At 46.2% G+C, this 14,230-nt stretch overlaps 1 protein-coding gene across 1 annotated transcript in view; it reads right to left on the bottom strand.

The window, feature by feature from the left end:
* PLXNC1 (plexin C1) overlaps positions 1–14,230 on the bottom strand; it is a 151,913-nt gene that overhangs the window by 26,894 nt on the left and 110,789 nt on the right. Inside the window, exons 20-21 of the mRNA XM_037064685.1 lie at positions 13,700–13,898; positions 8,660–8,806 (exon numbers count right to left, since the gene is read on the bottom strand). Of these exons, the coding sequence (XP_036920580.1) occupies positions 8,660–8,806; positions 13,700–13,898 (346 nt within the window). The remainder of the gene's footprint in view (positions 1–8,659; positions 8,807–13,699; positions 13,899–14,230) is intronic.

Raw genomic sequence — 14,230 nt, 5'->3', positions numbered from 1 at the left:
AAGGTTAAGGAAACTGGGCGAGGTCACCCAGCAAGAAAACAGTGAAGCAGCCACTCCGGCTCTGTGCTCTTAAACGCTCGGTGATCCTGTCTTTCAAAATATAAAAATGTTTTGTAAATAAACAATGGTTCAAATCTATGAGATGGCAATTAATTTTCAACACTCATAAGAGGCTAAAGTGCTCTTAAATGTATTCTGGTCTCTTGACCATAAATCTACCTCTCTGTTAAGAGAAACGTCTCTGGCTCTCCCTATTTCCTTGGCATGAAAGTAACAGCAAAGCCTGGGCGACAGGTGTGGTCAGCAGTCCAACCAGCAGCCATCTCTCCTCCTCCTCTGCTCTCAGAAGCCAGCTGTCAACACTGGCCCCGGACTCGACCTTAGAAAAGAGGACTGACAAGCAGCAACTCTTTTCTCTTTCACCAGGGACTGGTCATGTGACCCAGTCTGACCAAAGAGACATAACAAAGAGGGACCACAGTGCTTAGAGCTGTGGCAGCCATTTTGTGAGTAGGAGCAAGGCCTGAAGGAGCCTGGAGATGGTGACTCAGAGCCCTGACACTGCTCCGTGGAGAACCCGGCCTTGGGGCTACAACCTCCGAACGAACATTCTGCTCTCGGATGAAAGTCCACACTCTGCCTATTAGAGGCACATTAGTTGGATTTTCTCTTACTTACAGCTCAACACACCCCAACTGACAGAGCTCACCTTGTTGATGCCGTGGTAGATAAATCCATTCACTGACACTCAACTACTCTGCATCTGTTGTGTGCAGGGCATTGTAGATGATACAAAGGAGAACCTGGCACTGATACCGCCTGGGTAGTATTTGAAAACTGTGAGATATACACAAGGAATTCTAGTACCAGGTAGAAATAGTAGGTATAGAAGAAGTATTTTAGAAGTTCAGAGAAATTATTACCTCTAGGTTGGTGGAGGGATTTCAAAGGGAGAGAAATCAGGGAAGGCTGCATGGAGGAAGAGACATTTGAATTGGGTCTGGAAAAAAGCTATATGTACAGCAGTACACAAGGAAGCCTTTGAACCATGGAGATAATTGGCTTCAGTTCTAATTAAACTGGTGAACAGTAAACTTCAATCTTTTACTCAGGCTACTAGGTCAGCAAGCCTAGAATGGAGCCTGGAGGACTTGAAGAACCTGCTTGCATTTCCAAAACCACAACCTGCCATATGACAGAGAAGACTTGCACTATTTATAGAAACCAAAGATGAAAAAGAGAACACTTCTCTTCTAACAAGGTTTTAGTTTTCTAACAGTAATAGCCAGCACTACCAAACACTTACCATATAATGAAAATTGCCTTAAATGCTTTGCTAATTTCTTTAGTCCTCACCACAGCTCTATAAAGTGGGTAGTATCATTAGCCTCACCTAATGATTGAAGAAAATGGGGCACAGAGAGGTTTAGAAATGTGCCCAAGATTGCAGAGCTGGTGATGGGCACAACTAGGATATGTCAATACTCTTAGCTTTGAAACCAAAAGGCCAATAAAGGCAATAAACTTCTGCAGGGCAGTCCCAATGTGCCTGAGATTCTCAGTAAGTGCTATCAGAGCAGACAGGGCAGACAGGGACAGCCTGGTAGAGGAGGCTCCGCCTCCTTACCTTGGCCAGCATGAACCCACTCAATCTGGAATACCCACAGGCATTTTTATGGAGCTCATGTTTGCCCAGAATAAAGACGACCTTTCCCAGCTTCTGCTGCTGCTGGGTATGGCCATGCGCTGAAGTTCTGGCCAATGAGATCTAGCGGATGTGCTCTGTGGCAGCCTCTGGGAAACTTAAAAGATATCTTGTGACCATCCGCCCCCTTTTCTATAGCCCAGCTTAGGACATGCTGGCTGGAAAGCAGAAGACCTTAGACCATGAGCTGACCTGCGGACAGTAAGAGAGGAGGAGCCTGGGTCTGCAAGGATGCCCTAGTTGAGGTGCCCATCAGTGCCGGACTGCCCACCCAGAGACTTCGTGAGGGAGAGAAATAAGCTTGTCTACTGCTTAAGCCACAGGTATTTCAGTCTTCATTTCTTGCAGCAGAATCATATCCTAATGGATTCAGGAACATGCCTCCCACAAAGAAGGATTATTACAAGGGCAAGGCTATTTGGAAAACACTTGGCTCAGAACCGAGAGAAACACCAGACTGGGAGGGCCCTTTCATAACATGTCACAAACCAGCCCCTTAGGGAGGGAGTTGTTCAGGTTTATTATTGTGGTCTCTCACTCACATCTGTCCAGCGGGATGTTGTCTGCCATAGGCTGTGAGTGTCCAGATATAGGAGTTATGGGCAACATTTTGAATAGTACCATAAGCTTTTAGTTAGAATGGATTCAGCTAACCAACTCATTGCATCCCCCATCATCAATAAATAACCAACCAGAAAAAATGGTGAGGAGATACTTTCTGCTTAGCAGACCTTAGAGTTAACAAGAAAAACAGCTGAGACCAAAAAACAAAAACAAAATTATTATACATAATAATAATACATAAGCATCTTCTCTGTGCTGGGCAAGATAGCTAGATGTCTTACACATATTATTTCCTGATCTCATAACAAATGTACAAGGTTGGGTTTTATGACTGTCTGTTTCTAGATGAGGAGATAGGTTCAGAGAAGTTGAGTGACTTGCCCAAGGTCACACAGCCTGAGAGTAAAGTAGCAGAGCCCAGATTCACACCCAAGAAGGTCAGAGTCCAAACCTCACCTCTTCTGCACCGAGCCACACAGCTCCCCCTGGACATGCAACCAGAGTCCTGGCTCACTAGGGGCTTTACCCAGTGGCCTTTTGCACAATGTGGTGGTTTCAGATATTGAGGCAGAAAAATAAGGCAGCAGAGGGCTGGGAGGAGGAACCACAAGCAGGGGAAGAGGCTTTTTTTTCACACTTTCCCCACATTTTGGGGGGGAAAGGCTGATTCAGCTACCTTATTTACTCCTCAACCGTATTCTTAGCTAATAAGGGCAGGGATGTTGCTGCATCCTTTCTGTAATGCCTTCTAATACCTAGAAAGTAATTTCAAAGAATTTGTTACAAACCAGCAACTTTATCACAAAGGGTCTTAGGCCATTAATTATTTTCATTAAGCAAAACCTATACAATGTATTTCTAATTTCATTTCAGAGACAAATAAGGGTCACAGGGGAAGTCTGGTTTTTATACAAGACTGGAGAGAGAGAGAGAGCGCGCGAGCACACACGTGAGCGCAAAAGCCACTTCCAGAAGTTCAGTAGAAGCAGCATGAGCTCAGAGTTAGAAGTACTAGTCCAGAAAAGCTTCTGATCTGAGGTTTCTCTCCAGCTAGAGTTGGCAGCCCGGGGACATGCAACCAGACATCCCCTCCAACACTGCTCTTGCCTGCCAACCTCAACTTTCTCCCCACTTTTCCTTTCTCCATCAAAGGCAGAGAACCCCAGGCTTCCTGAATCAAGGTACTTTGCCCAACAGATTAACAAGGGAGAAAGGTCTTTTCCATTTTGAAGAAAAAAAAATATCCTTAAGTTTCAGTTTCTCATATAAATTTTCCTCTACTTGCTAGTATTTGCCCACACTTATTCATGCTAGAATCAAGTGAGAATCTGTGTGATTTAGCCCCAAATGATTGGTTTCAGTATTTTAGGTTAATATGAGTTTTTCACAGTTTTGGGGGTTTTGGCCAAGTGCCTTATGAGTTTCAGATTCACAGAGCGTGGCAAGGCATTTCTGTGGCTGTGGCCCCAGAGGGAGGGAGAGCAGCCAAGGCTTCGGGGGCTGGCGGGGTCGCCGGTGCTGAGTATTTCCCTCCGTTACATCAAGCTCCAAATTAGGACTGGCAAACTTTCCGTAAAAGGCCGGATAGTAAATATTTAAGATTTTGCAGCCTGTATGGTCTCTATTAACAACCATTCAACTCTCCAGTTGTAGCAGGAAGAGCCACAGACGATAGTAAATCAATGGACATGGGTCTGTTCCAATAAAACTTTATAACAACAGACAGCAGGGCCATGTTTGGCCCACAGGCTGTTGTTTGCTGATCCCTGCTCTAGGTAATAGTAACTTCAAATGGAATGCTGGCTTTGACGATGCAAGAAAAAACAAATTGAAAAAATGTGTTTTATCTTCCATCATGCTTTGCTATAGAAGTTACCATTCTCTGAGGGGCACAAGTATGAACAAGGATCCTTAACAATGAAGTAATAGAATCACATTTGAGCCATAAAGAAGAAAATTAAATCTCTTGCATTTTGGTAACTAAATCATTTTCTAAATTCCATGATTATGGGTGTGAGAAAGGTACGAAGAGGAAAGTCATTTAAGGCACTCACTTAACGTTAATTTTTCATTTTCCACTGCTTGCCATCAACCCGGGAATGACTTACCTAAAATGATTATTAAAAATGGTTTCACTTCTTTGATCAGGAAGCTCAAAACTGTAACTATGAAGTTAGTAATGGTTTCACTATTATCACAAGTCATAATGGAAATGATCTGCACTTTGGTAGAGAAGAAGGGGGGGGGAAGCTCAAGAATTGTTAATTAACTTCACTGTTTCTCCACAAATGATAGAAGTATTAAAAACAAGATTGTTGAAGTGCAAACATCAGGACTTAATGAACAAAGGGATATAATTGAAGTAACAGACAATGACTTAATCGGGACAGTGGGTTGTTTAATTATGGGGATAATGGATCTTCTGAAAGGACAAACTAAACAGAACACCAGGGGCTGGGGCGTGCTGGGGAAGCCACGGTGCTGAAGGGAGCGTGTAGCCGAGAAATTCTTGCTGGAGACGGGGAGGGCCGTGCTCTATGTGAATGAACATCGTTACCCCCCTCCAACAGTAACTCCTAGGGGAAAAGGAGATGGGTGCAGGGTGGTGTTGCCCTTTACCGAATCGTAGTAGAGACAGTAAGACTTCTGTAGGCACATGTATTTCTGCTTTTTCAAGAATTTCTAATAACCTTAAAGACTTTCTTATAGATATGAGAATGAGGGCAATAATATGTTTGTTGGAACACTGTTGCCCAGGCTGCCAAGATGCTATCTCTCAGATACAGCGATTGGCAGGCTCATTTCCTGGGTTTAAGAGTTCACAAAACCATTTCTTGTTTAACTCTGATTACAAGTCAGCCTCCTCTTGCTAATTCAGCACACTTGCTACGAGTTACTGAGTTTTCTCATCTCTTTCTGAGAGTGAAGTAAATGTCCTTTCTCCCCTGTGGTGCACTTTGCTGGAACTGAAATCCTCAGGTCTTCGCTCGCTCCTCCGAAGTTGCGGGCGATCCGCTCCTAAATCATTCTCTCGACACAGCACGCTCAGGGCCCAAACTTCTCCAGCAACAAAAGCACACATACCTAAAATTTTACAGAGAAGGAAAAACCGTAGAGGAATAGGTTTTATTCCTCTTCTAGCTGTCAAATCGGAATCCCCGGATAGCAGAGTCCAGCGGGTTACCGGCCTACTGCCGCCCACGCCCGCGAGGCCGGACCTGAGGCACCGCACCCAGTTGCACGCCAGCCTGCAGCGCCACTTTACCAACCAAAGGTCTCCGATGGTACCAGAGTAAGTGCGACTCCGGGACCTCTCTTATATTTGAGGAGAGACAGAGGAATTCTCCTCCCAGGAGGCAGGGAGTGAAGAATGACTTCGCAGAGCCCGTTTGTTACTATAACAATTTCATGTACAAGAAATTGGCAGGGCGTCTTTGTGTGCTCCAAAACACCCCACACCTCAGGGGGAACACAGCCTAAACTGAGAGGTGTGAAGCCTGCTTTTTAGGTTGTGATATGAGGTGCTGTGTTTCTGCGCGTTTAGCCAAACAGGAGTGTGGGGGCCTCTTTCTAAAAAAGTGTCTCTGGCAGGGCGCGCTGCCACAGGGCACACTGCCGTAGGGCACACTGCCGTGACGCTGCTCTTACTTCTTCTTTGGCTTTTCTTCCTTGACAGAATTTACACACACTCTCGCACTCCGGTTTGCTCACCATACCTTGGTTTTCAATGACTTAACCACCTCAGGCAAATCTAGAAAATCAAAACTACAAACCACTGGGCCTACATGCCAGGGAGGGGGAATTCAAGTGAGAGAGTGGGAGGAGGGAGAAGCGATGTGATGGTTAAGGCTGGCGGAACTAGCCTGAAAGGAAATGAAAAACTTTACATTTTTTATCTTGACCTTCTGCTAACATTTTGTCACACAAGTGTAGCCCGGATCATGCACCTTCCCCAAGCTTCTAGTGTAGTCATCCACCATGAAAGAGAGGCTGGGCCAGATCCAATAAAAGCATTAAAATCCACTGTCAAAGACACGACCCCTAGAAAGAAGTGGCCCGTCCTTTTTCCAGTTTCAACTTTAGTCCGCTGATGGCAAATCCATATTTGAAAAGGAGGACTTATGTGGCTATCTAAAATCATAATTTTCCATTAGTCTTTCTCCCGGGGGCCATAAAGGAAAAAAGAACCCAAGAGTCGACATGAATTTCCTCAACATCAGGAAACACTTTGATGGTGAGTTCATTGGTAACAAATCAGAAACACACGGTCCTAATTGACTGTAAAATGATGTTTCAGAATGAAAGAGGGGAAAAGTGTTCAGATGCAGAGTGTCAAAGGGACGAGGACCTGCAGCGCTGCCTCAGGGCTTCCACTTCTCCCCACTCCCAACCCCGTCTCCTTTCCTCCCCTTCCTGTTGAGGTTCATGTTCCCATGAAAGTAAATTACTGCTGGATTCCTGACCTACATTCACTGGCAAGTATTTGCCTTTGGGAATCTGTGGGGCTCCTAAAATGCCTAAAAGTAAAAGCATAAACATCTTCTGGTGTAGGACCAAGGCCCTGGGTTTGAAGATGAATTCAGGATCAGTGAAAGCAGAGACAACAGGCCCAGATGCAAAGTCCATCTTTTGCTCTCTAAGATACCACAGGGGTTCTCCATCCCAGAGACTCTGATTGGATCAGACCCAAGGAAGGATCCAGGCATTAATCTGTCTGGATCTGCATTTCTCAGCAGTGCCCGAAGAGATGTGAATTAAATTTAATAAAGCTTTAAATCACACTCATGTGCAGGGCAATGTTCTCAGTGCTTTACAGAATACAGACTTTTTTAATCCTCACAACCACCCACGAGACAGGCAGGCACAGTGATCATCATCTCCATTTTACAGATGAGGAAACTAAGGCACAGAGAGGCTTTGAAATTTTCCCTATGTCACACAGCTAGCCAGTGGCAGAGGCAGAATTCAAACCTGCCTGGCTTGGAAGTCCTGGCTGTTAACCGCTATTCAAATAGTTTTCCCCATGTGGTCCTGCAAAGAGCAAAAGCTCCTAAAAATAGAAATGCAAACTCTCAGGCCACACCCCAGATCTACTGACTTGGAAACTCTGGGGTGCTGCCTAGAGTTTGCCTAGTAAGCAATTGGTGCTTACTAACTCACTAGGTGATTCCGATGCATACTAAAGTCCGAGAACCACTGCACCCAGTGCCTCTCCCATGCAGCCGATGTGGAGACAGAAAACAGAGCTGCTGACTTTCTGCTCAGCTTCCCGTCTCCTGGCTGGCCACTGCAGACGGTGCTCTTTGCAGTGAAGGGTGAGCTGTATCTTCCAGTGCCAGAGAACTCAAAACAGCTGATCTGTGGACTTTTCTCCCACCAGAGAACATAACCATAACACAGTCTACAGCAACGTGGTGCCTTGTCCAATTAGGGAATGAATTCTTCCAGAATGACACTGCGGCACTCGCCTTGCGGGGCAGAGCCACAGGAGACAGACAGTTCCCTCACTGAGCAATTCCAAAACCTAACTGTAATTTTCCCTCCTTCTCCACTAATGAGATTGTGAAGAAACCCAGAGTCTCCATAAAGCTAAAGATCAAACCAAAACACAGCAGTCTCTCTCCCAAGTCTCCATTAACAGAAAAGCACAGAATATCCCTAAGTCATTTTGGAACGTGCCTGGCTTTCTAGAATTCCTGTATGAGCAAGAAATTGGTCCCTCTCCCTGTAGGGAGAGAAGAAGGTGGGTGGGGTGGGGAAAGGTGAAAGGAAGTTCTCAAATGGGCAAGCCCCACCCGCAGCAGCCAGGCAGGCATCTTCCTGCAGTGATGTACAGATTTCCTCTAAAAATAACTATGAGCTCACAGAACATTAAGTGCATGACACCAAACATGTGTAAGCAGTCCATGAAAACAGAGTAAGGGCGTCATGTTGCATGGGGAACACAGTGGAATTTGTCTTGTGTTATCTTTCTAAAATAAGACGGCCTCAATTTGGTTGAAATATATCTTCACACATTGTCTTCCAGAGCAGAGCCGTTTGAGAAATTCTGATTGCAATTATAAGTACTGAATAGGGAGTACTTTGCATTTTCTCTGGTGATGCTGAAAGCTATAAGCAATCCTGATATTAAAACCTTTGGAAATTGATGAGTACCATAGGCATCATTACAATACTTTCTCCCCCAATCCCAGTAATTAAAGCCTATTATGTGAACACGTGTTAATATTTTATCAACTACTGTTTGTAACTGACGAGCCGTGTGAGACCTCCCACAAGTAGGAATGACATCAGTTCGCTTTAAAGGACGCCCCAGCCCCCACCCCATCCTCTAACTCACAGCCAGGCTTATTTCCGTGTCTGACAGGGAAAGCTCCAGCACAAACGTACCACGGTACTGAAGTCCGGGACCTGCCACAGCAGCCAGTCTTCGTTAAGGGTGTACAGGGCTTTGCACGTGATTACATCTACGGGACCCTTGTTTATTTTCTGGTTCAAAGTCGTCACCAACAAATAGAATGGCTCTCCAACAGTCTCCTTGGAAAAGACACAAAACGACGGTTAGCTGTCTGCGGGATCCGCTGCGCTTTCCAAAGAACTACAGTTGCAGTTTACGGCTGTAGGACAGGAGACAGGAGGCAGCGTTCTTCAGACAATAGGGAACTCCCAAGGAAATACATATTGCTCCACTTCGGATTGAGAGCAAAATGGAGGAGCGCGTGTGCGCGCACACACCCAAACGCACACACATCCTCGACAGCCATGGGGAGTGCACGCAATAGAATACTGAGTAGATGCAGAGGTTCAACCTTTGTTCCTATTTAGTTACTTTTTTTAGAAAAACCGAAAATAAATGGCATTTTAAAAAATGCGCAATTAGCCTTGGTAACGAGAATAAACGTAACGATGTTTTAGAGACTTGCCAAGGAGGCTGTTTTTGGTGTTCCCCGCTTTTCATGCAGGAAGCGGCCTTCAGTGACTCCACTGGGCCATCTCGCCTGCCTGGCCGGCCAGTCCCATGCCGTTTCCAGACACAGGGTGCGCAGTCCCACCGGGGCACCTTTGCTGGGGCGGGGACACAATGTGCGTGCCCTCATTCCCCTGGACAGAGCCAGTCCCATTGCTCTAAGGCTTTGCCGAACATCTCACAGCCACCCTGATGGCTTCTTTCTCCACACCTGTGCTGCGTGCCCTTCCTCCTGGACCAGGGGCTGCCACCCCTGTTGTTACTGAAATGCCTCCAGGTGGCAGCCATTTTGTGCTCAAAGGAAGTCTGGGCAGCCCAAGGGGTAGCTTTTGTGTTCTGCTTTTGCTGCAGCCTTTGCTAAATGATAAACCCTCTATGAGCAACAGACATTAGACAGCTTACATGGGGGAGGGAGAGCCGAGCCAGAACCAGGAAGTTGAACTGCCCTGGTGATGATGAGGAAAAGCCAGCCACATGACTAGGGCTTGAGGCACCAGCTTACAAAGCCAAGCTTTACGGCCACGACATCTGGCTCTGAAAGGAGGATCCCTGGACCCCACGCCTGCTTTCCCCTGAACATGTAAACTGAGACTCCTTTTAAGTCTCATGGATCCCTGCCCCCGCTTCCCTATCCCTCCCCCTATACTTACTCTAAGAACTGAGACCTCCCCAGGCCTGGAGCTTCCTCTTGCCCCCTTCTGCCCCGCTACCCTCCCGTGGGCGCCCTCTACCACTTCTCTCTCCCCTGCTGATACAGCCCTGAGTCTCCTCGGTAGTGCAGGACAGAAGTGGAATGTTCAGAAATCTCCCTGGTGGAGCGAGATTTGGAATTAGTACCCAACAGTTAAATTCTTTTCAGAAACTTCCTTTATTTAGTGGTTCACAACTCGGGCGCTCTCTTCTCTATCCCTCTGCCCTTCTGGGTAATGTCCTGACCACAAACCTAAAGCTTCTGCTTCTCCTTTTCCTCCAGCACACATCAAAGATGGGGGAGTACCTTTGTGAAGGGCTGGATATGCCCCTAGAAGATGGAGTCAGGGGGCCAGTGGGCTTTCCTGGGGGCTGAGTGGAGGGGCAGCTGGAGTCAGGAATCCATCAGAGGTCAGCTAGGCTGAGACCAGTAAATAGCAGTGTATACAGGTGGTTACAGCCCTGCATACTTGTTACCAGAATCCCTGTGGGCTTTCCTTGAACATTCAGGTATGCAGGACCTACTTTAGACCTACAGGTCCAGAACACCGAGAGCTGAGGCCTGAGCATCTATGATTTTAACGCCTTCCTAGGGGCCCCTGACGTGTGGCTGGCTTAGGAAACCACAGGGCCATGAGGTTTCTTTGTCACCACTGAACACAATGTCTAGGTTAGTCGTACCTACTGAGGGCTTAGGTGTCTTCAGACCAGGGCATGCACAGTGGCCTAGGGAGCTGGCCTGGGGCAGAATCCTACTCACCCTTGCCCTTCCCCTCCTGTGACGGCAACTAAGCTTGGCCCCTTCACTGGCCTTTTGCTGTGAGACCCGACTCTGGCCCTGGCTGAGCCAGAGGCTTTCAACGCCTGTGATCTTGTTCCATCCTTAAACCCTCTCTTAAGCCTGTAAGAAGGAACCTGCATCACTGGGAAGGCAGTAAGTGTTGTGGCTAGGAGCTCTGGATCCCTGGCGCTGCCACCTGCTAGCTGCAGTATCTGGGCAAAGTCGTATCTATTCTGTGTGGCCTGACTCCCACAGTATGCCAACTGGCCATATAGGCACTTACCTCATGGGATTTAAATGAGAAAAGGTGAGCGAAGTTCTTAGCATGATGTCTGGCACATTCAATACACGGCAGTCATTAATGTCATTGTTGGTTTACCCCCAGATCCTGGGAGGTTCACAGGAGTAACTACCTGGAGGTTCAGAACCAGTGGTGCCCAGTCAAATGTTCTTGGGGTAGAGCAGGGGGACTGGGCCGTCAGAGCCCCACACACCCTCGGGCCCCTGGGGCCCTTCACAGCAGAGGGAATTATTCCACTAAAAACGAAAGTATCGCCCACTGGCTCAATGCCACTTCCTCCTACTGAGCACACCACCCGCTAATCACCAAGTGCTCAAGATACTCTTCAATCAGCTCTGTGAAATCTTTACCCACAATCCTCTGCTCAAGGTGGTGGCCTTTAGGGCCTGGAGACCAGATTTTTGGAATGCCTCACAGGTTTAATGCCCAAGAGCAGCAAGAGCAAGGCGCCCCAAACCTTGAGGGCTCAGGGTAAGAATCACAAGATTCCCAGAAGAAAGATCTGGAAAGGAATTTAAACCAAGGACCATGCCCCTTATTTGGTGGATAGAAGCCCAGACGGGAACTGCCACACCAGGAGACACACAGCTAGCTGGGGCTGAGATGAATTTAAAGCGAGCAGCTTCTAATCAAGACTCCTAGTCCACTGCTCATTCTACTAGCCCAGAGTTCTCAAATGTAAGACAGGTGGCATTATCTGGAGGAGCTTAGAAAACATGAATAATGGGGCCCCACTCCAAGAGTTTCTGGTTCAGTGGCATTGTGGTGGGGAAGCCACCTGCCTCTCAAGACTAAGACCCAGGGAACTGGGTAAGGGTCTTGTGTAGAAGGGTCCTATTTAGAAGCAGCCTTGGTTGAAGCTAGATTGGGGAAAAGCAAAAAATATTCACTCCAGAAAAAACCACTCAGCACCTCCCAAAAGCATATAATGATTTATACCAAGTAAACAGAAAAGAAGACAGATTTCATTAATCTTAATAAACGGGTACTGCGCTGGGAGAGGAAGGGGTTGGCAAAAAAAATGTTGTGCATCTACTTGTAAGATTGCATTAAACATTAAACTAAGCACAGTCTATTTAAAGTGCTGCTTTTGGATCTGAACTTAAGTAGCACTGTTAAAACCTGTGGCATAGCAGTATATCTTATTCAAAGTTTAATTAGATTTCAAAATGAGCTACAAATATACAATTATGCAGTTTTGCTGGAATCTGGATGGCTGGTGAAATTAAAGAAGGATAAGAACCTTCTGCACCAGGGGCCTCAGAGGGCCGAAGGAAGATTGAGTTCAACAGAACACTCTTGCTTTTCTTTTCCTGTTAATATTTTATTATGATAATGGCCAACATTTATGGAGGGCTTACTCAGTGCTAAGCAGTTGCAAGCCTTTTCTCATCTGTGCCTCAGAATGGGTCTAAAATATTCTTCTTCCAGTTCTACAGGCTATAAAAACCCAAGACTCGGATAGCTTGGGATCTCCAGTAAATGGAAGAGCCCCAGTTCCAGACCAAGCGGTAGGCTCCAGCCCCCACTCTCCAAATCACTGGACTCTGAAGAAAGTTTACATTTGAAAATATTTTAAGATTCAATTAGACTATAGCCAGGATCTTACAGTAACTCCAACAAAATGAACTCAAGGGGCGGACGGCTCTTTGGGGACTTGCTTTAATATGGAATGACTGGTTAGAATTGAGTGTAATTAGCTTACAGCACATTGGTAGGTAAATGGGTATTTCCCAGATGCTTCAAGGGCCCTGAGAGTGGTGTGTTCTTTTCAGTATTTGAAATATTCCCTCCAGTCACTACGCTTTTTCTTTTAAGATTTTTATTTATTTTTCTTTAGAGGGGAAGGGAAGGAGAGAGGGAGAGAAATATCAATGTATGGTTGCCCTTCATGCGTCCCTTGCTGGGAACTGGCCTGCAACCCAGGCATGTGCCCTGACTGGGAATCGAGCCACAATCCTCTGGTTCGCAGACCAGCACTCAATCCACTGAGCTACACCAGCCAGGGTATTAGTACACTTTCTTAAATGGACCAACTGGGCTCTGGTTATTAATCACTGAAGTGAGGTGGGCTCCAAAGTCTATGGCTACAATATTTCACTTACGGAAGGTAAAGAAGTTCTGGACATCTGTTGTACAACATCATGCTTATAAATAACAACACTTAGAAATCTATTCAGAGAATAGTTCTTGGCCCTGGCTGGCGTAGCTCAGTGGATTGAGCACAGGCCTGTGAACCAGAGGATCGCGGTTCAATTCCCAGTCAGGGCACATGCCTGGGTTGCAGGCCAGTTCCCTGCAGGCCAACTCCCAGCAGGGGACATACGAAAGGCAACCATACATTGATGTTTCTCTCCCTCTCTCCTTCCCCTCTAAAGATAAATAAATAAATAAAATCTTTAAAAAAAAAAAGAGGATAGTTCTTGTGTTTATTGTTCTTGCCACAATAAAATTTTGAGGAAATTCTGAATGAATTGCCCTTGCATAGGCCAGTTACAGCAAATCAATGTTTATTTTCCCCTTGTGCACTCCTGGTAAGGAGCAAGACTAGGAGCAAGCGAATGACGATACCATGGAATGCTCAGGACTCATCAAGACATCAGCCTCTGTTAAAAATAACTGCCTATTGTCTTACCTCTGACACTGTCAGAGCTGGGAGGGGGGTGCATAGGTGGTTGGTGCAACGCTTACCCGCAGAAAACCGGAAAGGCAGACGGACATCCAGTTTGTAAGGAGTTTTTCAACCACGGACTCAGTGCGTCTTAGCATGAGTTTAGGCTGCATGTTGCTGGACTGCTCCATCAAGTCCCTGGTCAGCACCTCCAGGATGCTGGTCAGATAGACCAGCTTGGTTTGCAGTGCGATGGTTAAGAAGGAGGCAAACAGACACCTGTTTAAAAATAGAGCCTTGGTCACAATAGCCAGGACATGGGAACAGCCCTCAAGAGCCCATCGTACATGGATGGATAAAGAAGACGTGTCACATATATTTATATATACATAAGATTAGATACCGTGAATGAGAATGAAATCATGCCATTTGCAACCACCCAAGCAGACCCTGAGTACATTATGCTAAGTGAAATAAATACATATGATCTCACTTTTAGGAAAAGAGATCAGATTATTTGTGGTGACCAGAGGCAGAGGAAGGATGGTGGGAAGGAGAATTGAACAAAGGGGGTCAAAAGGTACTGACTTCCAATGACAAGTAAGTACTGG

Source organism: Sturnira hondurensis, unplaced genomic scaffold (genome assembly GCF_014824575.4).
Source record: "Sturnira hondurensis isolate 20B ecotype Veracruz unplaced genomic scaffold, ASM1482457v3 Scaffold0015509, whole genome shotgun sequence".
Taxonomy (NCBI): Eukaryota; Metazoa; Chordata; class Mammalia; order Chiroptera; family Phyllostomidae; genus Sturnira; species Sturnira hondurensis.
Note: the sequence above shows the minus strand (reverse complement) of the source record. Positions and strands in the feature narration are given on the sequence as shown.